We start from the raw sequence: 24,619 nt of genomic DNA, 5'->3' as shown, positions 1-24,619 counted from the left end.
TCTCTCTAGCTTCTTGAACATATGGAATAAAGTTATAAGTGTTTTAATATCCTTGTCTACTAATTCTAACGTCTATATACTTTTTTTTTTCTGCAAAAAGCTTTATTGTTTCCATTTGGTCCAAGGCTTGGGAGAGAGCTCCAGGATGGTTAAAAAGCTGCCTAGTGGCTGCAGAGAGAGGCTTCAGGCAGAAGCCCTGATACCAGAGGGGCTCCTCAAAGGCCACTGGGCTCCAGAGGCTCATAGTCATGCTTGATGGTGAGTCTTTCGAAGAGATAATCACCCAGCCAGCCTGGGGACCAGCCCACTTGTGGAGGTTAATCAGGTGGTTGGGTGTCGCCCATCTTCTTGATGAGTTTCATCTGCTCATCTAGGCTGTGGCTCTCCAGGAAGTCACAGAGGTGGGGGTCTGTGTGGACAGAACCCAGGGTATGCAGATCCAAAAGGGCCTGGTTCATAGTCTTCTCCATGAGAATGTCAGCTTCCATAGCATCCTGGGTTTTTGAGATGGTTTCTGCACATCCTGCAAGAGGATGCAGCCGCAGGGCTGGTTTTGCATTTTTGCGCCCTCGCAGTGCTTCTCCCGGGCTAGCGCCCTCCAGAGCTACATCCTCTTGATCGAAATAGAAGCCCAGGGAGAGGTAGGTGTAGGAGGCCCACCGATGCATTTGACTAGGCTGTGAATGTCGGCCTCCATCTCAGTGGAATAATTCTGACAAATCTGGGAGCTCATGATTGATCAGCAATAAGGAGCTAAGCTCAAAAAATTGTGTTGGCTGGTCCTGGAGGCTGAGGATAGCTGAGTGGTTGGTTCTGAAGGTTGGGACTGGAAAAAAATGTTGGAGGGTAGTTGGAGGCTGGAGGAAGGGGCATCCCTGGGTCTGTTCCATTCAAACAGAGTTGAAGCAAGAGACAGATCCTACCCTGCCCCCCGACCATGGAGGGCACTGCCTAACACCTGAATACTTTCTGAATTAGTTTCAATTGATTGAATTTTCTTCTCATAATGGGTCCTATTTTCCTACTTCTTTCCATTCATGTTAATTTTTGATTGAGTGCCCAGACATGAAAATTACTTTGTTGGGTTCTGGATACTTTTGTATTTCTATAAATATTCTTGAGATTTGTTCTGAGGTGCAGTTAAATTACTTGGTAATAGTTTGATTCTTTCAGGTCTTGCTTTTAAGCTTTGTTAGATGGGGCCAGAGCAGAGTTTGGTCTAGGGCTAATTTTTTCCCACTACTTAGGCTTCTAAGGACTCTACCCAGTCATTTACAAGATTTTCTACCCTGGCTGCTGGGAGTAGGCACTATTCCTGGTCTTATGTGAGATTCAGAGATTGCTTTCTTTAATTGTTTCAGGCGGTTCTTTCCCCACTCTAAGTGGTTTCCTCACGTATATGCACTAAACAATACTCAGGAAAACACCTAAGGGGAACCTCTAAAGATCTCTAGAAATCTCTCAGTGTATAGCTCTCTCCTTTCTGATACTTTGCCCTGTACTCCCTAGCTACCTTGGCCTCCATCTCCTTAACTCAGGGTAACGGCCAGTCTCCTCCTAGGTTCTTCCTCCTTGTGCCATGACCTGGAAATTGTCTCTGGGCAGTAAGCTGAAACAATCATAGGGTTCACCTCATTTATCATTCCTTTTTTTTTTTAATTTTTATTTATTTTTATTTGGTTGTGCTGGGTCTTAGTTGTGGCAGGCGGGCTCCTTAGTTGTGGCTTGTGGGCTCCTTTGTTGTGGTATGCGAACTCTTAGTTGCGGCATGCATGTGGGATCTAGTTCCCTGACCAGGGATCGAAACCGGGCCCCCTGCATGGGGAGCGCAGAGTCTTAACCACTGCGCCACCAGGTAAGTCCCTCATTTGTCATTCTTAAGTAATCACTGTCCTTATTACCTGACATTCAATGTCTTGAAAACAATTGTTTCATATATTGTCTAGTTTGATTAGATCAGATCCCTGTTACTCTATCTTGGCCAGAGCAGTAGTTCTGGCATTTTTCCTGCATAGCTCTTTCTTCATCAGCAACCTACCCTGGTTTTCCAGGTGCCTATTGCTAAAACAGAGAAAAGGTATTGATTTCTGTATGTTTTCCTTAATAAGAGATTGTCTCTGAGTGGAAATGGGGAGTGAGACTGTTGGGGCTGGTTATTTTTTCATAACATATATTATAGAGTTGAATGACTCTTTTAAACCATGTGCTTGTGTAATTTTGATAAAGATTTAAAATTTAAATACAAAATAGTAAATGGTAATGGGACATCCTTACTAGTTTATGATTTTAAATGAAATGCTGTAGTGTTTTACCATTTAGGATAATATTTGTAATTTGTTTGGATATATAGGTTTTATGATATTTAAGTTGTTTCCTTGAATTCTTATTTACTTAGACTTATTGTTACTTATTTATATTGTTATGCATAAACACTGACTTTTGTGAAAAGTTTTTCAGCATTTATTAATAATAATCCTAATACGATCATAATAAGTTATAGTGATTGGTTTTCTCAATATTAAACCACCCCCACATTCCAAAAATAATGTTCACTTAGTTGTATTATTCTTTTGCACACTGATGGATTCTCTTTGCTAATGTTTTATTTAGAATAACCACCCCACCAAGTAGGAAATCTCCCACTTTTATTTATTTGTTTATTTATTTATTTGGTGTTTAAATAATTAATGATTACCAACAGCGTGTTGATTACAAATAAAAGAGAGGTGCTAGAGGTGATGAATTTTCCAAATAGGGCACCAGGATCCACAGCTGCAGGACCCAGCCAGCCACTGGGGCAGGCAGTTCTATAATAAATAATGGAGTGGGGGCAAAGGGGCAGGGCTGTTCCTACTTCTTCTTAACAGAAATCCACTTCTTCCTTGCCGCCAGCAACTCTAGAAGGGGCCCGTGCTCACAGCTGCCTGGACGGACTTGATCCACTGGTCCTTCTCCTCCTGCATGGGGGCCGAGATCAGGTACACCACATGGTTTCCCTCAACCATCCAACCATCTGCCTCCATTTTGCAGGCTTTGATGAGCTGCTCCTTGTTATTAGGGATATAAAGCTCAAAGCAGTTAGGTTTCTGGGTGTCATCCACCTCTCTGATGCTCAGATTCTTCAGGGGGATGATTCCTCTGGGCTCCCTGTCTGTCGTCTACTCAAAATAGTAGAGGCAGTTGTCTATGAGGATTAACCAGCGCTGCTTCCACTCTTCACCTGGCCCCCTTTCCCTCCCAGCTTAAGAAGCCAGCCCTGCAGGTGCTGGCTAAAGAAAGTCAGATCATCCCCATCATCCTCTGGAATCTTGAAGGGCTCATTTTGGGTGTGGTCCTAGAGGTTCCTGATCAGCTCCTCAGGCAGGTCCCACCCTACTTGCTGTGCTGGTTCATGGTCACAAAATGCTCTGGGCCTGGCTTGTTCCCAGATGTTGGGATTGTGAAGGCTGGTGTTCAGCATTATCCCGGGCAAAGGACAGCACATAGCACACATGTGTGGACTCGAAAACCCCAAGGTTGCACCAGCAGTATTGCTGGGCAAAGGCTTCCATCATCTGGTCAATCTTCTGGGCCTCTCTGGGGAGGCAGGAAGCTCCATAGAAATTGCCTGAGGGCCTGCACCAGTCACGCAGATCCATGAAGGTATGGAGCATTGCTAGGTTCAGCTTTTCCCTCTCCCCTAGGTAGTCCCTGCGGCTGTCTTGTTCAGGCCCTTGCCCTTGAACAGGAAACAGGAAGTGAACACCTTGGGTGTGTACTGGAGAAGTTTGTTCTCCACCAAGAACTAGATCCCCCTTCTTGGGGTCCTTGTTGGAGTTCTTCCTAACCATTGCCATGTTCCAATCCTATTGCAAGGATTCACTGCCCTCACTGGCCTCCAGGCCATCTCGCTCATGACTTCGCTGAGCTCCTCCTGCAGGTAGTGGATCTCCAGCAGCAGCTTCTGCTTCAACAGTGAGACATTCTCCAGCTCCATCTGCTCCTCTGGAGTTGGGTCTGGGTGCTCACAGACACTGCCCTCCATGGCTACCAAGGCCCCACGGGCAGTCCTGGATCTGAAGTGGCCTGTGGGTGCAGGTCAGCCAGCTCAAATGCCCCTGGGCGGCTGCCACCGCCTAAACAAGCAGAAAGAAAACAAAAAACAAAAAACTACAGGACGATAGTAGAGAAACTGGAATAGCTGCCATGTAATAAAAAGAACATAAGTTTATAAGTCAGAAAATGACATTTAGTATTGTGAAAATAAAGGGAAACCTCACTAAAATTGAGTGGCAAGGCCACAATGGGGAGCTCTCAGGCAGGTGCCACTGGACATCAATACAAATCCCAACAGGAAGAGACCTACTTTGCATCTCCAGAAGGCACTAACACTATTTTACTAAGGCAGGAGGAGGAAGAAAAATGTTCTTCTCGCCTGGCAACAGCTCAGCCAGTAAGACTGTGACAACTTAGCCAATGAAAAGCCACTATACTTTGAACTCCTAGTTTCCTCCAATGGACATTTTGTTTGTAAGGTTCCTCCCAACTTCTACTTCTCTTCTATAAAACTTTCTTCTCCTTTGCTTTCATTCAGACTTGTTTGTGGTTCACATAGTTGCATGTGCCAAGTTGCAATTCTGTGCTGCTTCTGAATAAATCCCCTTTGGCTGGTGAAATAACTTTTGTTTTAGGCCAACAGTGTTAAATAAATATTTATTAGCAAGCCAAAATAAAACAATTTTTAAAAATCTAGGAACTTCCCTGGCGGCGCAGTGGTTAAGAATCCACCTGCCAATGCAGGGGACACGGGTTCGATCCCTGGTTGGGGAAAATCCCACATGGCGCAGAGCAACTAAACCCGTGGGCCACAGCTACTGAGCCTGAGCTCTAGAGCCTGCAAGCCACAACTACTGAGCCCGCACACCACAACTACTGAAGTCTGCGTGCCTAGAGCCTGTGCTCCGCAACAAGAGAAGCCACCGCAATGAGAAGCCCACGCACCACAATGAAGAGTAGCCCCCGCTCACCGCATCAAGAGAAAGCCCGCGCACAGCAACAAGACCCAACACAGCCAAAAAATAAAAATAAAAACCCTAAGCACCGTGTTCTATGTTCCCACCACATTTGGCATGAAGCTTGAATCAAGATAGATGCAATAGGGACTTCCCTGGCGGTCCAGTGGTTAAAAATCCACCTTCCAATGCAGGGGACGCGGGTTCAATCCCTGGTCTGGGAACTAAGATCCCACATGCTGCGGGGAAACTGAGCTGGCGGGCCACAACTAGAGAGAAGCCTGCGCACCGCAATGAAAGATTCTGCGTGCTGCAACTCAGACCCAACACAGCCAAAAATAGATAAATAAGTAAATACTTTTAAAAAAAGATAGTTGCAGTAATACTACAAAATCAGGATTTTATTACCCTTAGAGTTATCAGGCAACTACAAATCCCCCACTGCAGTGGCAAGACATTGAACCTTTTAGATACTGAGTGTTAGGTTCCATCCCTAAGGACACAGGGTGTAGGCCTTGCTTGATTTTAACTGAAATTTTTTTGTTTTATCATTTCGTGTACCATTACCAATTCATGTAAGCATGGGGAGTGTTTTAAGTATTTTAGCCAATCCACAGTACCACTATTTTAAACAATCAGAGCTCATTTCTAACATCCATTATTCCAATTAATAATCCATTAATGTCTCCAGTATAAGTTAATTTCTGACATTTCATTAGTTTAATATGCAAAATGTCTAATGTTGATCAGAGTTAAGACAACTGAAGTGCTTCTGGTAATCCCTATGGAGTGTGAATTCCCAATTAGAATGCTAGCCATACCTAGAGTATAATTTTAAGCTAACATACCCATATTTCACTGTTTATGTTGAAATATTTTAAACTAAATTGTAGATATTGTAACACTGGATTCAAATACTAATTCTGCCACTTAAAAATCTATGTAGCAAAGGGATACATTGGAAACTGCCTGCATCCTGACAGCGCCAACTGGAAGAGTCTGGCCTGTGGTTCTGTGAGATGCTGGAGACACTGTGCACAGGCGGGAGGGCACGGATGGCCAACACGGCCCCTCGCTGCCCGGGGTCTGCCCTCCGTGTGAGCACCAAGCGTTCGTGAGCCGTGTTGTTAGCTGGTACAAGTTAAAATATAACCTCAGCTCATGAATACTGATGCAAAAAAAAAAAAAAATCTATGTAATATTGGACATGAATGTAATGTGATCCCCTTGAGATTCAGTTTCCTTAAGTGTAAAATGAGGTTAATATCTCACAGAATGGTGAGAATTAAATAATGAATATGAAAAGGCATTACAAACTGTAAAACAGTCTACAAATGTTTGGCATTATTATTGGATAATAATATCTCTAATAGAGGTTAGGTTATATTGAGACCCTTTGAGGATTTGTCCATTACATGGAAGGGCAGGTGACCTCTAATGCTCATCTATTGTAAATATTACAGTTTTGATACTCTTTGTCTACAGAGACAGGGGAAAAAGCAAAATGAGTAAGTTATGGATCCTTAACCCAGAAGGCCAAAATAATTAACTTAGACTGGCACCAGGATGTAGCCCTCCCCTATGCTATTCCAGTGGAAGATTCTCTACCAAATGAGGACAGACAATAGATTTAATAATAACAACTAACATTCATCCAGTTTTTACTATCTGCTAAATAGTGTAATAAGTATATTATCTTATTTAACCCCCACAATAATCCAATAAAGTAGGTATAGCTTTTAAGCTCATTTTAAAATGAGGAAACTAAGGCTTAGAGAAATTAGGTAACTGCCTAGGTGGTGGTTGCAGGAGTTGAACTCAAGCAGTTTTTCTTGAAAACCCATGTTCTAAACACAACACTTAATATATAAATATATATGTCTATATATAAATTTTTCCTGACATCCTGGACTTAAGAATAAGGGGGCAGATGAAATGAATGATGTTGCCTTCCCTTATTAAAACAAACATACATAAACCTTCAGCTAGTTTTCCTGGGGGAATTCTAGAATACTAACTCACAAAAGCATTGTAGAAGCGTACCTCTATTGTTTTACTCCCTGCCTCGTCTCATGTTTCTCCTCTTTTCTGAACTAAAAGCTTTTCCCCTCTTTTTAGTCTTCTCCTTCCCCATGTGTGGTAAACTGTCTGCAAAGATGGCTACCAATAGTTCCTCTCATTTCTACATATACATGCTGCTCTTCTCTTCAAGAGGTGGCATCTATTTCCCCACACCTTGAATCCGGACTGGCCTTGCTACTTGCTTTAACCATGAGAATGTGTTGGAAATAAAGCTGTGACAATTTGAGGCTTAGGACGCAAGAGACTTGGCAACTTCCACTTTTCACTCTCTTGGAGCCTTGGAGTCCAGCTATCCTGCTTGAGAGTTTATGTGAGGAGAAAAGCTCTGGCCAACAGCAGGCACCAACTAACCGATGTATTAGGCCATCTTGGATCACGCAGACTCAGCCAAGCCTCCAGAAGACTGTCACATGACTGACCCCAGCTGATATGACATGGAGCAGAAAAACCAGCTGTGCCCATCCAACCCACAAAATAGTAAGAAATAAGTTTTTGCTTTAAGCTACTAGATTTTGTGGTGGTTGTTATGCAGAAATGGCTGACTGAATTGTGATGGGCCAGATACATTTAGATAGAATGGGCACATCCTTGGGAGTTGTCCTCAGATAAAGAGATGACTGTTCTTGAGATGTCTACAAAAGAGCTTGAGGGAATTCCCTGGTGGTCCAGTGGTTAGGACTCTGTGCTTTCACTGCCTGGGTTCAATCCCTCGTTGGGGAACTAAGATCACACAAGCTGCACAGCCCGGAAAAAAAAAAAAAGCTTGAGGCAATAAAGTAAAATATGTGGCTGATTTGAGTTTGTCTTATCTAATTATAGATTTTCCACCAAAAACTAGCATAAAGAAAACCAGATACAAAGATCTTTCTTTTTTTTCTGACCACATATAAGAAAACATGAATGTATCTCATTTTGTCCAATACTCCATCTGTTGGACCTGAGCCAAACAAGAGAACAGGTTCTCAGACTTAAACATCTTACTCCTTGAATTTGGCTTTAAGGTGCAAAGAGGCTGCTTCCCTCTCCTAGAGTAAGAAACCTACACTTACTGGATGGAGAATATATCAAAATATCAAGCTTCTTAGGAGTTGCACTTTAAATTGAAGTCAATTTCCAATTGTCCATGTAATGGAAGTTAAAGCCAGTAAAATATAATTTAAAACTTACCTGAGGAAAAACATTTTTATTCTTGTTTTGTTTTTCTTTTTCGGAATATACTGAGTTTCACTTTTCTCATTATATCTTACCCATGACATGTTATTAAAATGACATCTCAGGAATTTCCTGGCAGTCCAGTGGTTAGGACCCTGCACTCCCACTGCCGAGGGCCCAGGTTCAATCCCTGGTGAGGGAACTAAAATCCCACAAGCTGTGAGGAGCGGCCAAAAAAATATGACATCTCATTCCACCCCCAAACCCAACAGGGAAAGGAAGCCCTAAAGTATTAGAAGAAAGCATTTTATTTTATTTTATTTATTTTTGGCCGCACTGCATAGTGAAAGCGCCGAGTCCTAACCACAGGACCACCAGGGAGTTCCCTAGAAGAAACCATTTTAAAGTTAAACTTTGTTTCAACAATAAATTTGAAGCATTTAGTAGACAGCTCCAACATTACTAGTTATCTCATAATTTGGAATGTGGCAAAATCAAGGCACAAAATATCTCTCTTCCTCTTCCCTGCCCCCAATTATGCAGAGAGAAGGGATGTAAGGAATTGAGAGTTGTTTCTCATGAAGTAGAGGACAGGAGGCTGAAGGAAAAACCTAAAGGTGATCTTCAAATACAAAGGAGAGTCATCAGTTTTGCTTCCAAATACAGAATGTGAAGGGGAGAAGTGGCAATTGAAGTAGGTAGAGTTCTTTTTGAGGAATGGATTATCACTTCTTTGAAGGAGTTAAAGTAAGCATAGGAAAATGGATGAGATTACTTTCTTGATTTCTTTATGTATAAGAATTTTTCCAGGGCTTCCCTGGTGGCGCAGTGGTTGAGAATCTGCCTGCCAATGCAGGGGACGTGGGTTCGAGTCCTGGTCTGGGAAGATCCCACATGCCGCGGAGCAACTCGGCCCGTGAGCCACAATTACTGAGCCTGCGCGTCTGGAGCCTGTGCTCTGCAACAAGAGAGGCCGCGATAGTGAGAGGCCCGCGCACCGCGATGAAGAGTGGCCCCCGCTTGCCACAAGTAGAGAAAGCCCTCGCACAGAAACGAAGACCCAACACAGCCATACATACATACATACATACATACATAAAAAGAATGTAAGCAGACAAGAATAGCATTAAAAAAAAAAAAAAAAAAAAAAAAAGGCCTTGAACGCCATGCTGGGCACCAAGGACTTAAAAAAAAAAAAAAAAAAAAGAATTTTTCCATATATATATTTTTGGTGGGGGTTCTTTTTTTTTCAGTGCTTTTTAAAAAAAATTTTTTTTATGTTGTGTATATTATTTATTTATTTATTTAGGCTGCATTGGGTCTTCATTGCTGCATATGGGCTTTCTCTAGTTGTGGTGGGCTGGGGCTATTCTTTGTTGTGGTGCGCCAGCTTCTCATTGTGGTGGCTTCTCTTGCTGCGGAGCACGGGCTCTAGGCACACGGGCTTCAGTAGTTGTGGTGCACGGGCTCAGTAGTTGTGGCTTGCGGGCTCTAGAGTGCAGGCTCAGTAGTTGTGGCGCACAGGCTTAGTTGCTCCGCAGCAGGTGGGATCTTCCCGGACCAGGGATCGAACCCGTGTCCCCTGCATTGGCAGGCGGATTCCTGACCACTGCGCCACCAGGGAAGTCCAAGGTGGGGGTTCTTAATATGAAAACTTTCACACATAGAAAAAAGTAGAAAGATTAGTACAGTGAATAGCTATATTCCCTTCCAGAATCAACAATTAATATTTTGCCATATTTATTATTTGCTGAACAATTTTAAAGAAAATTATGAAACAGGAGGGAAGAGAGCAGGGCACAACCTTTAAAGGAATGACATAGCCAGAGGACATGACAAAAACTGGTTAGAACCTATCAGGCCCAAGATGGCGGAAGATTCAACTTCCAGTGGACCTTGAGCCTCATTATATGCTCATTGTAATACTTTAGCATATGCTAAATGACACACCCACAGGTGCCATGACAGTTCTGAGGATGACCAAAAAAGACCAAAAAGTGGGTGGTGACCCAATTCCTGGAAATCCCTGCAAAAAAATATAATCAGGGACTTCCTTGGTGGCACAGTGGTTAAGAATCTGCCTACCAATGCAGGGGATACGGGTTCGAGCCCTGGTCCGGGAAGATCTCACATGCTGCGGAGCAACTAAGCCTGTGAGTCACAACTACTGAAGCCTGCACGCCTAGAGCCTGTGCTCCGCAACAAGAGAAGCCACCGCAATGAGAAGCCCGCGCACCACAGCGAAGAGTAGCCCCCGCTCGCCGCAACTAGGGAAAGCCCGTGCACAGCCACGAAGACCCAACGCAGCCCAAAATTAATTAATTAATTAATTAATTTATTTATTTATATATATATATATATATATAATCAAATGTTGACATTGTAAAGTAGTTCTCTCAGCCTCCACCTTAGGGAAGGGCCATGGGAACCACCCAGGAATTACAGTATAGTCTGTATTAAAGCTACCACAGAAATGCAGGAAATTATTGCTAGGAGGTAACTTACAATGGAAAGTAAAACAATACTGCCCATCCTCCTGTGCCCTGCCCCTCCAATATTCTCTTGCTTAGGCAAGCAGGGGAGAATAATTTCACCTTTAAGAAACTCAGAAGGGAAAAGGCTGCTAGAATAGGGGGGAACATTGGAGCTTTGGATCTCCAAGTTTCTTGGAAGCTTCTGTGCTCAATGGAGAACTCTGGGTGGGGCCCAGAGAAGAGGAAAAGGGACCTGACTACTTAGGACTATGTCTAGGATTTAAGAAGCTGAGGTAAGGGTAGATGAAGTTTTCTATATAGTCAACCCAGATCATTAGGGTAGGAAAGGAAATCAAGATTCATTCTTTCAAGAATATTGTGCATTTAGGGACTTCCCTGGCGGTCCAGTGGTTAGGACTCTGAGATTAAGAGCAAAGGGAGAGGAGAAAAAAAAAAAAAAAGAACAAGGGAGAAGGGTCATCCTGGGCTTGAAGGAAGACACTTCTTTAGATATGGAAGCAAAAGTAGATGTCACAATTTTTGTTTAGTTTATTGTAAATTTTATTTATTTATTTTGGGCTGCATTGGGTCTTCGTTGCTGCGTGCAGGCTTTCTCTAGTTGCGGCGAGTGGGGGCTACTCTTCCCTGCGGCGCGCGGGCTTCTCATTGTGTTGGCATCTCTTGCTGCAGAGCATGGGCTCTAAGCACCCAGGCTTCAGTCTTTGTTGCACGTGGGCTCAGTAGTTGTGCCTCGTGGGCTCTAGAGCACAGGCTCAGTAGTTGTGGCACACGGGCTTAGTTGCTCCGCGGCATGTGGGATCTTCCCGGACCAGGGCTTGAACCCGTGTCCCCTGCATTGGCAGGCGGATTCTAAACCACTGCGCCACCAGGGAAGCCCACAATTTTTGTTTATTTTTTAATAGTGTTTTTACTTAATTATTCAGCTCTAGCATGCCCATAAAGTAGTGTCAGAATTGCTAGCCCATATTCCTAATTCTATTACAGAATTTATGTACAGTTATTTTTGTCTTTAACCTTGCAGAATCCAGACAAGATACTGTTTCCCAAAGTTATTTCAGGGTAGTTCTTTTCTTCATCACTCTTTCAGTGTGACTGTGTTTTTTTATTTAAAATACAGTTAGATCCATATGTTACTGTTTGTACACCATTTTGGGTTCCTTCCACATTCTCTTTTTTTTTTTTTTAATAAATTTATTTATTTATTTTCGGCTGCGTTGGGTCTTCGTTGCTGCATGCGGGCTTTCTCTAGTTGTGGAGAGCGGGGGCTACTCTTTGTCGCAGTGCGCAGGCTTCTCATTGTGGTGGCTTCCCTTGTTGCAGAGCACAGGCTCTAGGCGTGCGGGCTTCAGTAGTTGTGGCACGCGGGCTCAGTAGTTGTGGCTCACGGGCTCTAGAGCACAGGCTCAGTAGTTGTGGCGCACTGGCTTAGTTGCTCCGCGGCATGTGGGATATTCCCGGACCAGGGCTCGAACTCATGTCCCCTGCATTGGCAGGCGGATTCTTAACCACTGCACCACCAGGGAAGCCCTCATTTGTTTGATTTATTTATTTTGGGGGAATATGAAGGGCATGTGAAGCATTACCATGGTGCTACAAAAAGGTATTCTCAAAGAAGTGTTAACCTTATCCTCATCTGTACTACCCCTTCCCATTCTCCTCTTTTTATCCCTTTTCCAACCACCCCTGGTCACCAATTTCTTAAGTTTCTGAGAACTGCACTTTTCCTCCACCTTTTAAAAAACAGTATAGGGAATTCCCTGGCAGTCCAATGGTTAGGACTCTGCGCTCTCACTGCTGAGGGCCCAGGTTCGATCCCTGGTCGGGGAACTAAGAACCCACAAGCTGAGCGGTGTGGCCAAAAAAAAAATTTTTTTTTAATAATAAAAATAAATAAATAAAAAAGAATATGTGAAATATCTGAAACAGAAACTGTTAAACACCTATTCCAACATCTCTTTATCTTCCTAAATCATACAATCTCTGATATTAGCTTGGCACATAATCACCTGGGTAAACAATCCCATTCTCCCAGTCTCCCTTGCAACTAGATGTAGCCACGTAAGTTCTTGCCAGTGAGTTGCAAATAGAAAGGTTCTGTGCCAGCTTTTGGCAGATTGATTTAAAAGATTGCTGGGCAATGAGAAGCCCGGACACCGCAACGAAGAGTAGCCCCCACTCGCCGCAACTAGAGAAAGCCTGCACGCAGCAACGAAGACCCAACACAGCCAAAAAAAAAAAAGAATGTAAAAAATAAATTAAAAAAATAATAAAAGATTGCTGGGGAACTTCCCTGGTGGCACAGTGGTTAAGAATCCACCTGCCAATGCAGGGGACACGGGTTCGATCCCTGGTCAGGGAAGATCCCACAAGCCGTGGAGCAACTAAGCCCCTGTGCCACAACTACTGAGCCCACGTGCTGCAACTACTGAAGCCCGCGTGCCTAGAAGCTGTGCTTCGCAACAAAAGAAGCCACCGCTATAAGAAGCCTGAGCACTTCAACAACTACGCAGCACTTCACTTCAACAACTATGCAGCAATGAAGACCCAATGCAGCCAATAAATAAATAAATAAAAATAAAAGATTGCTGGGATGTCTTCTTTCTCTTTTTCTCCAATCCTCCATCCTACTGCCTGGAACATGAATGTGATGGCTGGAAATCCAACAGATATCTTAGACCATAAGGACAAGGGCCCTAGGGATCAAGGAGTGGAAAACTTAAAGAATCTGGATTCCTGATGATATCTCAGACTCTCCATACCATTTCCAGAACGCTGTGTGTGTGTACGTCACAATTTTTAAATGGCACTTAGGGTTGTCCTCAGTTTCAGTGAAGATGAAGATAGCCCTGCACTATTCTTGCATTCAAATATTTCTTTTTTCACCCTCACATTTCATAAACCTTGGGTTGCCCTAGAAAAATAAAGATTGGCGCAATATTAGCGCAATATGCTCTTCTTAAGATATGGTGTTTATAAACTGAAATAGTTGAAATTAAATATCACTTCAGGATCATTTCTCTTATGTGGGGAATTAAACATATGAAACTTGGATGGGAATATAGCTGATAAGAAGTTATGATAGAAAATCAATCTAGATATAGAAATAATTTAGCAATTATCATATCTATCCCTACTCTTTCCCCATATTGATGAATGCTATAAATATCTGTTGGTACTTAATCAGTGTTCTATTCATGAGCATCAAGCAATAAGCCATACATGCTGAACAGAGGATCAAAAAACATAAGGGCTTCTTTGGCATTTTCCTGAGGATTTCAAAGCCCTTAAAGTTACCCATATAGAAATATATCTTAGATATTGTGTGGGAGTTAGATATTAGTTTTATTTCCATGTTGCAAATCTGGAAACACAGAACTCAAGTGATCTGAGGTCCTCTGAGGTAAAAAATGATTTCTATCACAGATCTGGCACCTGATGCACTCCTTCAACAAATTATTTATTGAGCAGGAATCAAGATAAAGCTGCTAGAAATAGGGACTTCCCTGGTGGTCCAGTGGTTAGGACTCCGCGCTTCCACTGCAGGCAGCATGGATTCAATCCCTGATTGGGGAACTAAGATCCCGCTTGCTGCTCGGTGTGGCAAAAAAAAAAGAAAAGAAAAAAAAAAAGCTACTAGAAATGAAACCAGTCCTGTAAAGACTGCTGTTGGCATCTGCAGGGGTCAACAGAGTAACCCATGGGGACTTCCCTGGCGGTGCAGTGGTTAAGACTCCCCGCTTCCATACAGGGGGCATGGGTTCGATCCCTTGTCAGGGATCTAAGATCCCTCATGTCGGGATCTTAAAAATTTAAATAAATTTTTAAAAATTAAACATAAAAGAGAGTGACCCATGGGCTAGGAATTAAGAATGTCCCTCTATAAGCCTGGAGTGGAGGTTCCTGAGAAGTCAAGGGGGACTCAGATTTGTACACTTTAATACAATTTTTTTTTTTTTGGCCGTGCGGTGTGACTTGCAGGATGTCAGTTCCCCGACCAGGGACTGAACCAGGACCACAGCAGTGAAAGCCCGGAAGCCTAACCACTAGGTCACCAGGGAATTCCCAAATTCTTACTTTTAAAAAAGTGAGGGAGTCATTATCCTCAGGGTGAGAACAGCCCTTCTGCATGTCTCCCTACTGACCTCTATCAGCAGAGGTCAAGTGGGAACCCCAGAACTCTTCATGTCCTGGCAAGATTCCCCACTGTGGGACTTCCCTGGTGGTCCAGTGGGTAAGACTCCATGCTCCCAATGCAGGGGGCCTGGGTTCTATCCCTGGTCGGGGAACTAGATCCTGCATTCATGCCACAACTAAGAGCCCAAATGCCGCATGCCACAAATAAAAGATCCTGCATGCTGCAACTAAGACCCGGCACAGCCTTAATTAATTAATTAATTAATCTTTAAAAAAAGATTCCCCACTGTACTCAATATTCACAGCCTCTCTACCACCATCTTCCTTGAGATCATTATGCCCTTTATCCCTGTTCAGTCAGTTATCATTAGAATCCAGGAGTCCCCAGCCATGCCTTATACCCTGGACTCTAAAATTCCTACAGTCTGTATATCATTGCTTCTAACTCCATTTTACACGCCTTCCCACATTTTGAAATCCTTTCACAACTGAACTCAAGATCAAATATCTGCAAAATCCCTTATATCCTCAATCTCTTCTCTGAACATTTCCTTCACCTTCTTGCTCTAAGTGTAACCTGGCTCTCCTTTGATGGCAATGTTTCCCTGCAGCCCTCTTGAAAGTAGCTATTCTCCTACACTCTTTGGTACTATTGGGCCTAGAGGTGGGGTAAGTGTCCTCTTTAAATCATAAGTTATCAGACTACAGACAGCCCCCAGCTTAGAATTGTTTGACATGGTGATTTTTCACCATTTTTTCACTTTACAATGGTGCAAAAGTGATATGCATATAGTAGAAACCATACTTTCAAATTTTGAATTTTGATCTTTTCCTGGGCTAGCAATATGTGGTACAATACTCTCTTGTGATGCGGGGCAGTGCAGTGACCCACAGCTCCCAGTCAGCCACTCGATAACAAGGGTAAACAAGCCATACACTGACAATTCTGTACCCATACAACTATTCTGTTTTTCACTTTTAGTACAGTACAGGCATACCTTGTTTTATTGTGCTTCACTTTACATTTTTTACAAATTAAAGGTTTGTAGCAACCCTGCATCTAGCATGTCTATTGGTGCCATTTTTTCCAACAGCACTTTGTTTCCGTGTCACATTTTGGTAATTCTTGCAATATTTCAAACTTTTTCATTATTATCATATATGTTATAGTGATCTGTGATCAGTGCTTTTTAATGCTACTACTGCAAAAAGATTATGATTCACTGAAGGCTCAGATGATGGTTAGCATTTTTTAGCAATAAAGTTTTGTTGTTGTTTTGGTTTGGTTTGGTATTTTTTGGCCATGCCATGCAGCATGCAGGGTCTTATATCCCCAACCAGGGATCGAACCTGTGCCCCCTGCAGTGGAAGCACAGAGTCCTAACCACTGGACTGCCAGGGAATTACCAATAAAGTATTTTTTAATTTAGGTATGTACATTGTTTTTTTAGACATAATGCTATTGCACACTTAGGCTATAGTATAATGTAACCATAACTTTTATATGTACTGGGAAACCAAAAAATTTGTGTGACTCACTTTATTTTGACATTTGCTTTATTGTGGTTGTCTGGAACCAAGCCTGTAATATCTCCAAGGCATGCCTGTATTCAGTAAGTTACATGAGATGTTCAACACTTTACTATATTTATTTATTTAAAGGTTTGCTTTGTTTGTTTTTTGGCCATGCCATGTGGCTTCTGGGATCTTAATTCCCCGACCAGAGATCCAGAGATTGAACCCGGGGCCACGGCAGTGAAAGCACTGAGTCCTAATCACTGGACCACCAGGGAACTCCCTTATTTATTCATTTATTTTTACATTCTTTTTAAAATATTTTTTCCATTATGGTTTATCCCGGGAGATTGGATATAGTTCCCTGTGCTATACAGTAAGACCTTGTTATTTATCCATTCTAAATGTAATAGTTTACATCTACTAATCCTAAACTCACAGTCCATCCCTCTCCCTCCTCCCTCCCCCTTGGCAACCACAAGTCTGTTCTCTACATCTGTGAGTCTGTTTCTGTTTTGTAGATAGGTCCATTTGTGCCATATTTTAGATTCCACATATAAATGATACCATATGGTATTTTGTCTTTTTTTCTGACTTACTTCACTTAGTATGATAATCTCTAGTTACATCCATGTTGCTGCAAATGGCATTATTTTGTTCTTTTTTTATGGCTGAGTAGTATTCCACTGTATATTATGTCCCACATCTTCTTTATCCATTCATCTGTCGATGGACATTTAGGTTGTTTCCATGTCTTGGCTATTGTGAATAGTACTGCTATGAATATAGTACTGCTATGAACATAGGGGTGCATGTATCTTTTTGAATTATAGTTTTGTCTGGGTATATGCTCAGGAGTGGTATTGCTAGGTCATATGGTAGTTCTATTTTTAGTTTTCTGAGGAACCTTCATACTGTTTTTTTTGGGGTTTTTTTTTGGCTGCATTGGGTCTTCGTTGCTGCGTGTGGGCTTTCTCTAGTTGTGGCGAGTGGCGGCTACTCTTTGTTGCGGTGCGCTGGCCTTTCATTGTGGCGGCTTCTCTTCTTGCGGAGCACGGGCTCTAGGCCTGCGGGCTGCAGTAGTTGTGGCTTGTGGGCTCCAGAGCGCAGGCTCAGCAGTTGTGGTGCATGGGCTTAGTTTCTCCACGGCATGTGGGATCTTCCCGGATCAGGGCTCAACCATGTGTCCCCTGCATTGGCAGGCGGATTCTCAACCACTGTGTCACCAGGGAAGTCCTGACTTACAGTATTTTCAACTTACGATGGGTTTGACATAACCCCATCATAAGTTGAGGAAGATCTGTATACTACACACTAGCTCTTCTTGAAATTTATTGCCTCTTTCCCTAGGTTACTTCTACTCATTCCTTTAAGGTTTTAGATCCTGGCTCTCTATCACCCTCTCCAGGGACAGCCATCAGAATTCTTGGTGATATCAATATCCCTTCAATAGTTTGGCGTTTCAAGTTCCTTGACCTCTTCTCCTCCAAAGGTATTCTCCTTCACCATACCTGAGCCACCATTTCAATGATCATATGACCTTGTCATCACCAAATAACTGTATCACCAATAACTGCAACCTTGTCATCACCAATTCATTTCCTTGCAACCTTCTTTGGCCACATACTTGAGAATGTGTAATTTTAATATATATTAGATAATTTGGAAGTGATTGTAATTTCTTAAATCTTTTTGTAAAAGACATTGAATAATGCATCTCAGCATATTTCTTGCTTCTTTATTGTCTACCTCATTAAAATGTAAGCTCTATGAGGGTAAGGACTTTTGTTCACTGTTATATCTTCAGCATCTACAACAACACCTGGGCCATAGTAGGTGCTCAATAAATATGAGTTGAATAAATGGAGGAAATGCCTATTACATATCAGGCCCTAGGAATACAACAAACAAAACAAAATCTCTGACTTTATGTAAACCACAATTTTTTAAAATATTTATTTGGTTGTGCTGGGTCTTAGTTGCGGCTCGCAGGCTCCTTAGTTGTGGCATGTGAACTCTTAGTTGCGGCATGCATGTGGGATCTAGCTCCCTGACCGGGGATCAAACCCGGGCCCCCTCCATTGGGAGTATGGAGTCTTATCCACTGCACCACCAGGGAAGTCCCAAGGAAACTACAATTTTATAGTGAAAATAAAAATATTAAAGTGGTAAAACTTCACTATTTAGATAACAAAGTACCTTTTTAATTTTTTGGGGGGGGGCTTTTTATTTATTTATTTGTTTATTTTTGCTGTGTTGGGTCTTCATTTCTGTGCGAGGGCTTTCTCTAGTTGCGGCAAATGGGGGCCACTCTTCATTGCGGTGCGCGGGCCTCTCACTATCGCGGCCTTCTTTTTTTCTTGTTGCGGAGCACAGGCTCCAGACGTGCAGGCTCAGTAGTTGTGGCTCACGGGCCCAGTTGCTCCATGGCATGTGGGATCTTCCCAGACCAGGGCTCGAACCCGTGTCCCCTGCATTGGCAGGCAGACTCTCTCAACCACTGAGCCACCAGGGAAGCCCTTAATTTTTTATTGAGATATAACTGACACATAACATTATATTAGTTTCAGTACAAAGTCTTTTTTTAAAATTATTCAGCCATTATGCAAAGGTTTGTTTCTGGGCTCTCTGTTCTATTCCATTGGTCTACATGTCTGCCTTTAAGCCAGTACCACACTATTTTTTTTTTTTTTTTTTATTTATTTGGCTGTGTCGGGTCTTAGTTGTGGCAAGTCGGCTCACTAGTTGTGGTGTGTGGGCTCCAGAGAGTGTGGGCTCAGTAGTTGCAGCATGTAGGCTTAGTTGCCCGGTGGCATGTGGGATTTTAGTTCCCAGACCAGGAATCGAACCCACGTCCCCCGCATTGGAAGGCAGATTCTCAACCACTGGACCACCAGGGAAGTCCAGTACAAAATATTCTTGTGTCTGTGTCTGGACTCTATCAGGAATACCCCATTCCTGTTATTGGTTATCATTAATGTTTATACAGAGGTGATCAGATCTGTATGAAATCATCACTTTGATATATGCTTGATCATCTTTGGCAAATTGTCTTAGGTTAAGCTGCTCTAACAAAGTACCATATACTAGGTAGCTTATAAACAATTGAACTTTATTTCTCACAGTTTTGGAGGCTAGAAGTTTGAGATCAGGGTACTAGCATGGTTGGGTTCTGCTGAAAGCTCTCTTCCCAGTTGCAGACTGTGACTTTTCATCGTATCCTCACATTGTATCCTCACATGTATCCTTCATTGTATCCTCACATGAAAGACGGGAAGAGAGAGGTCTCTGGGGTCCCTTCTAAAAGGGCACTAATCCCATTTATGATGGTTCACCCTCATGACCTAATTACTTCTCAAAGTCCCCACCTCCTAATACCATCACACTGGAGGTTAGGATTTCAACCAATGAATTCTGCGGGGGACACAAGCATTCAGTCTATCACACAAAGACAAAATTTTAACATTCCAGGATTAGAGTACCAAAATAGTTCTATCTATATACACTACATAAGAGATCCTCCTTACAAGCCAAGCCTTGAGTTTTTGTATGTGAAGGAGTTTAGAACCTGTTTACATACTAGTTTAAAAGCCCTTAGACTTTCATCTCCTTCCCTCTTTCCTCTGTGTTTTATCCTCTCCTGCCTCATACCAGACCTTGTTCTCTCAGTCATCCTGTCTTCAACCCCTCCCCTTCTACTAGCTTCTTCTCTTACTCTTCAAACATGATAAAAACAAACAAAAACCACTCCTCATTCCTAAACAAGCCACAAAAATAAAAATCCTTCCCTCAAGTACTAAATATATACAATATTAAACAATCTCTTTTTACTCCTCCATCTGTCCCTTTCAGTCTCAGCTAATGGTGTCACATTTTACCCCCTCTCCCAAACTAGAAGCCTCTTTACCTCTTCCCCCTTTTCTAACTGGTCTTCAAGGGCAGAAATTTATCAAAATTCTGGGTGAGCATTTCTCTTCAGCCCTTCAGCAACTGCTTTAGTTCTGGCTCTACTCTCTTGCCTAAACTACCATAGCTGGCCTGTCTGCAGTCTTTTTACAGCAAATTATATTCCACAAACTTCTGAGCATCTATTATGTGTCTGGCACTGGTAAGAAACAAATATGACACCAGTACCTATACGCAAGAAGCTTGTCCACTCACGCTATAGCATCATTCCTATTAAAAACTTCTGTTGCCAATAGAATTAAGCACAAACTTTTAAGCAGACATATAGGGCCCTTTACCATCTGGCCTGAACCCACTGAACTTCCTGCCTTATCTCTCATCACTCTCCTTTACCTATAGTCTCTCTTAGGCTCTGGCCACATTGAACCTTGCACAGATCCCTGAAAATTCCATTGCCTCTGCTTTACATATGCTATATTCTCTGCCCGGAATACCCTCTTCTGCCTCTCACCATTGGCCTGGGAGAAATACATTCAGCCTTTGAAACTCAGCTTTGATCATTACCCTCTTTGATGCTTTCCCAGATGCCCCTACTTAGTTCTTTGGGTTGCTGTTCCCACAGTACTCTGTTTACAGCTCTAATATAGTACTTGTCACATGTATTATAATTTATCTATTTACTTATTTACCTTTTCTAAAATTCCTGGAGGTCAGAAACAATATTGCTTTGCTGTATCAGGCATATGGTAGGCTCTAAATTTCAAATTTTTAAAAAATTACAAAAAAATTTTTTTTGCCACACTGGGTGGCTTGTGGGATCTTAGTTCCCCGACCAGGGATTGAACCCTGGCCCACAGCAGTGAAAGCATGGAGTCCTAACCACTGGACTCCCAGGGAATTCCCTCCAAATATTTTTTAAATGAAATCTCTTAGCACTTGGTCTTCTCTTATTTTCCCCCAAATGGAATTACCTAGCCCTTATTTCCTAGAAAAGGGAGCATTAAAAAAATTTCAGGTGAACAACTAAAAAATCAGAAAAAAAGAAGGCTCCCTTAACTTTGAAAGTAATCCTATTTCTCCATCATCCCATTATATACTCAGTTATCCTGCAAGGTGCTGGACAAAATGATGTTAACATTCCACAAAAATTTAATGTCTAAATGTATATGTAACCTTTTTCTGGTCACTTCCTACCTTACACAATGGAAAGAGCGCAATGAAGTATTTACTTATGGCAAACAGAGTTACCCGAGAACTGTAATACATTCTCTCTCATGAAAACCATGAAATTAAAAACTATTATCTGATTTTTTTCTGATCCCAGAGAGTACTGCTAATTTACATAGAAATAAGCATATATCACTCTATTTATTGTCTTATTTTCTTCAACATGAACTGCTGTAAGGTGATATTTGGGGTAGAAGACCATTTTTAGAACATTTCAATGTATTTTATTTAAAAATGAATTAGCTTTTTAAAGCTGCTTCCTACACTGAGAGCTGTTCATTCTTTTGTCATCCTACAGTGAGAGACTAGCAGCAAAACTCAGAATATGAAAAAGCTCAACACAAGACACAGTCATTTCTTAACCCTTTCTATTACTGCCAAACCAGACTGGTAAGGTATGCTTCTAAATTGTAGGAAGATAATGATGGTATCAGAGAACATAAAGTAATTTAAGTTGGTATATGTGATGTTTACATTTAGCTAGGTCATGATGTCTCCCTTAAACGTTATGACCAATTTCTTATTTCCTGTACCTAGAACAGGTTACTACTTTGCCCCCTTTCCTTTTATTTACCTTACAAATACAAAAGTAACAACCTCTAAGTTCTTATCGTTTTAGAAAACCCCCTCATAAAACTGGACTTTTCTCACCTGTTATAATTTTTTTTTAATTTTTAAAATTTCTCGTATCAGCCTGTAAAGTTCTCTTTTGCTATTAGTGACTGTGGACACATTTAAATTCAGTCCTCAGTAAAATATCAGGGAGAAGGTGGATGCTACAATTAAAACTGACAAATTCTGTGTTCCTTTTTACTAGTGTTTTAAATTGGCCTGGGAATTTCTTTTCTCTTAGGAGACTGTTAGGATCAAACTTGTGAAATGGCATCTAATACCAAGTATTTTCTAGTTTTTGCCAATTCAGGTTGCATATTTCTCTCCCCAAACCCCTGACACTATTAACTACACATCTTTGAATCTAGATTTTGCCCCCTACTAGATACAGAACTTTTCAGTGAATTTGAAAAAGAGATCTGGTACAACTTGGGTCCCCATCAGCTAATGGATGAGACAAAACGTAAAGGCATGGATAAACCTGATTATAAGCTATTTGTGAAACTTCTGGGTGAGACGCCATTTCCAGAGCTACACTAACATGAAAGCCCTTGAAATATGTCCAATGGGGGTAGTAAATAAACTATAAATTACAATGCAATGGATTTGAATTTTCAAAAATTTCTTGTGTGATGGTTTTTCCCACAGCACTTCTTTTGATAAGGGAAAATGCCAGTTATTTCGGGTTGCAGACTTCTAAATGCTATCTTCAATTCAGTTCCTCCATTTTCAGTTCATCTTATATGTTGTTGCCAAATTAATCTTTCTAGAACATAAGAGTGTTACTCTCCTTCAAAAAAACTTAATAGCTTCCCACTGTCAAGAGAAATAAGTTGAAAACAATTAGCCTGATACTCAGTGTGACCTACCTTCTCCCTACACTCTGGACTTCCTAGGCCAGGGATTGGCAAACTACAGCCTGCAGGCTGCTAATTTTTTGTATGGCCTTCAAGGTAAGAATGATTTTTACATTTTTAAAGGTTGGAAAAGAAAATCATATGACACGTGGACATAAAAAATTCAAATTTCAGCATTCTTAGTTTTTTTTTTTGAACACACTCTCATTTGCTTACACATTATCTATGGTTGATTTCATGCTACAATAGCAGAGTTCAAAAGCTGCAGTAGAGACCTTGTGGCCTTATCTGACCGTTTACAGAAAGTTTGCCAACTCCACCTAGATATACTTGTTCCTATCTCTTCACCTATCAAGATCCTTGCCTGGAATGTACTATTCCCACTCATTCCTGCTGTCACCTCTGAGGCTATCAAAGTAAAATTTTCAAAAAATTTCAAAACATGATTCTCCCACCAATATAAAATTAACGTGAGCCAAGCATTCATTTATTTAACTCACCGAGGGAACCAGTAAGACGGTAAAGCTGGTTCCAGGAGCATTTAAGGAACTAGCTATTTACAGGCATAAAAATAAGAATTAGAATAAGGTTGCAGGTTAAACAAAACTGGTTAGCGTCCTACACAGCAATAAAACCATAAACTTTCGAGTTAGCTTTTCTATCAGTCAGCAATCTGCAACTCAAGTAACTTCACAATGTTTGAGCTCTAATCATATAACAAATAGCAAGTCAAACACAGGTACCTTCTCCTAGAGAACCATCCTTGGGCAGACAGGTTAAACCATGTCCCAGCGTGAAATGAAAGGTCATCCCTCCACTCCTTGCCTTATTTCCATGTTTTGGGTAATTTTTCTTAACAAGGCCTCTCTTAATCCTTCCAGTCAATATCGACCTCTCCTTTTATGCTCCCGTTATTTTTTGTATTTCCATTATAGGACTCAAATATCTGGATCTGTGTGCTTTGTTTTCCCCAACAAGCACTAAGCTCCTTAGAATCACGGTATTGAGAGCTGGGGTTTAACCTCCTTTCAAAGGGATTTGAGCATTGGGTGCAATGTCCGTAGTTCCCAACATCTGCCTTGCACAGTATAGATACCAAGTCCTCAATGCTTAATATGAAGCCCCCAAACACTTCCCAAAATGTCTTACCGCACTTGCTTAAACCTTGTCTTCTAACGAGCGGCGCATTGGTGTATTTCTCCCTTACTGCACGGTTAAGTGACCTTCTACAGTAGACAGGTACTGTTTTGATTTTCTTGGTTACCAACCCCCAAGAGCCTAACCCAGTGCCTTGCACAAAGCGGCAGTTCGACCGCTGAAAAAAGATGGGGGACCTCCACCCCCAATTGATGTGTCTGGAGACACGAAAGTCCTAGTCTCTCCATTCCCACAAACTTAGACCCTAACAGCCTTCCTGTCTCACCTACAGCACTAATATCTCAAAGCAGGTGCAAACGCCGGCCCCCAAGGGTAAACGTTCCTCCTCAGCCAAAGACCTCAAATTTCCGCTGCCCCTGTACAGGGTCTCCAACTCTCATAAAAATGGCGAGGTGGACCAAGGCCCTGCATTCGGAAGTTAGCCCTTCTCCGCAAATAGTATATCACCAGCAGAGGCTTTTCCCCTCCTTCTGCGGTGGAATGTTTCCTC

At 42.0% G+C, this 24,619-nt stretch overlaps 1 protein-coding gene and 1 pseudogene across 1 annotated transcript; both read right to left on the bottom strand.

The window, feature by feature from the left end:
• Nucleotides 1-317: 317 nt before the first annotated feature.
• LOC118902779 (ferritin light chain-like) lies at nt 318-668 on the bottom strand. Its single transcript, XM_036867453.1, has one exon. It carries the CDS (start codon nt 666-668, stop codon nt 318-320), a length of 351 nt encoding a protein of 116 aa, XP_036723348.1.
• A 2,041-nt stretch (nt 669-2,709) lies between these two features.
• Nucleotides 2,710-4,024, bottom strand: LOC118902778 (annotated as a pseudogene).
• Between the last annotated feature and the right edge of the window lie 20,595 nt (nt 4,025-24,619).

The sequence above is a fragment of the Balaenoptera musculus genome, chromosome 10, assembly GCF_009873245.2.
Source record: "Balaenoptera musculus isolate JJ_BM4_2016_0621 chromosome 10, mBalMus1.pri.v3, whole genome shotgun sequence".
Lineage (NCBI taxonomy): Eukaryota > Metazoa > Chordata > Mammalia > Artiodactyla > Balaenopteridae > Balaenoptera > Balaenoptera musculus.
This window is presented reverse-complemented; position numbering and strand designations above follow the sequence as displayed.

What these genes read in the sequence shown, in the direction of transcription:
- LOC118902779 (XM_036867453.1), bottom strand. Translation starts at nt 668, where the DNA reads ATGCATCGGTGGGCCTCCTACACCTACCTCTCCCTGGGCTTCTATTTC.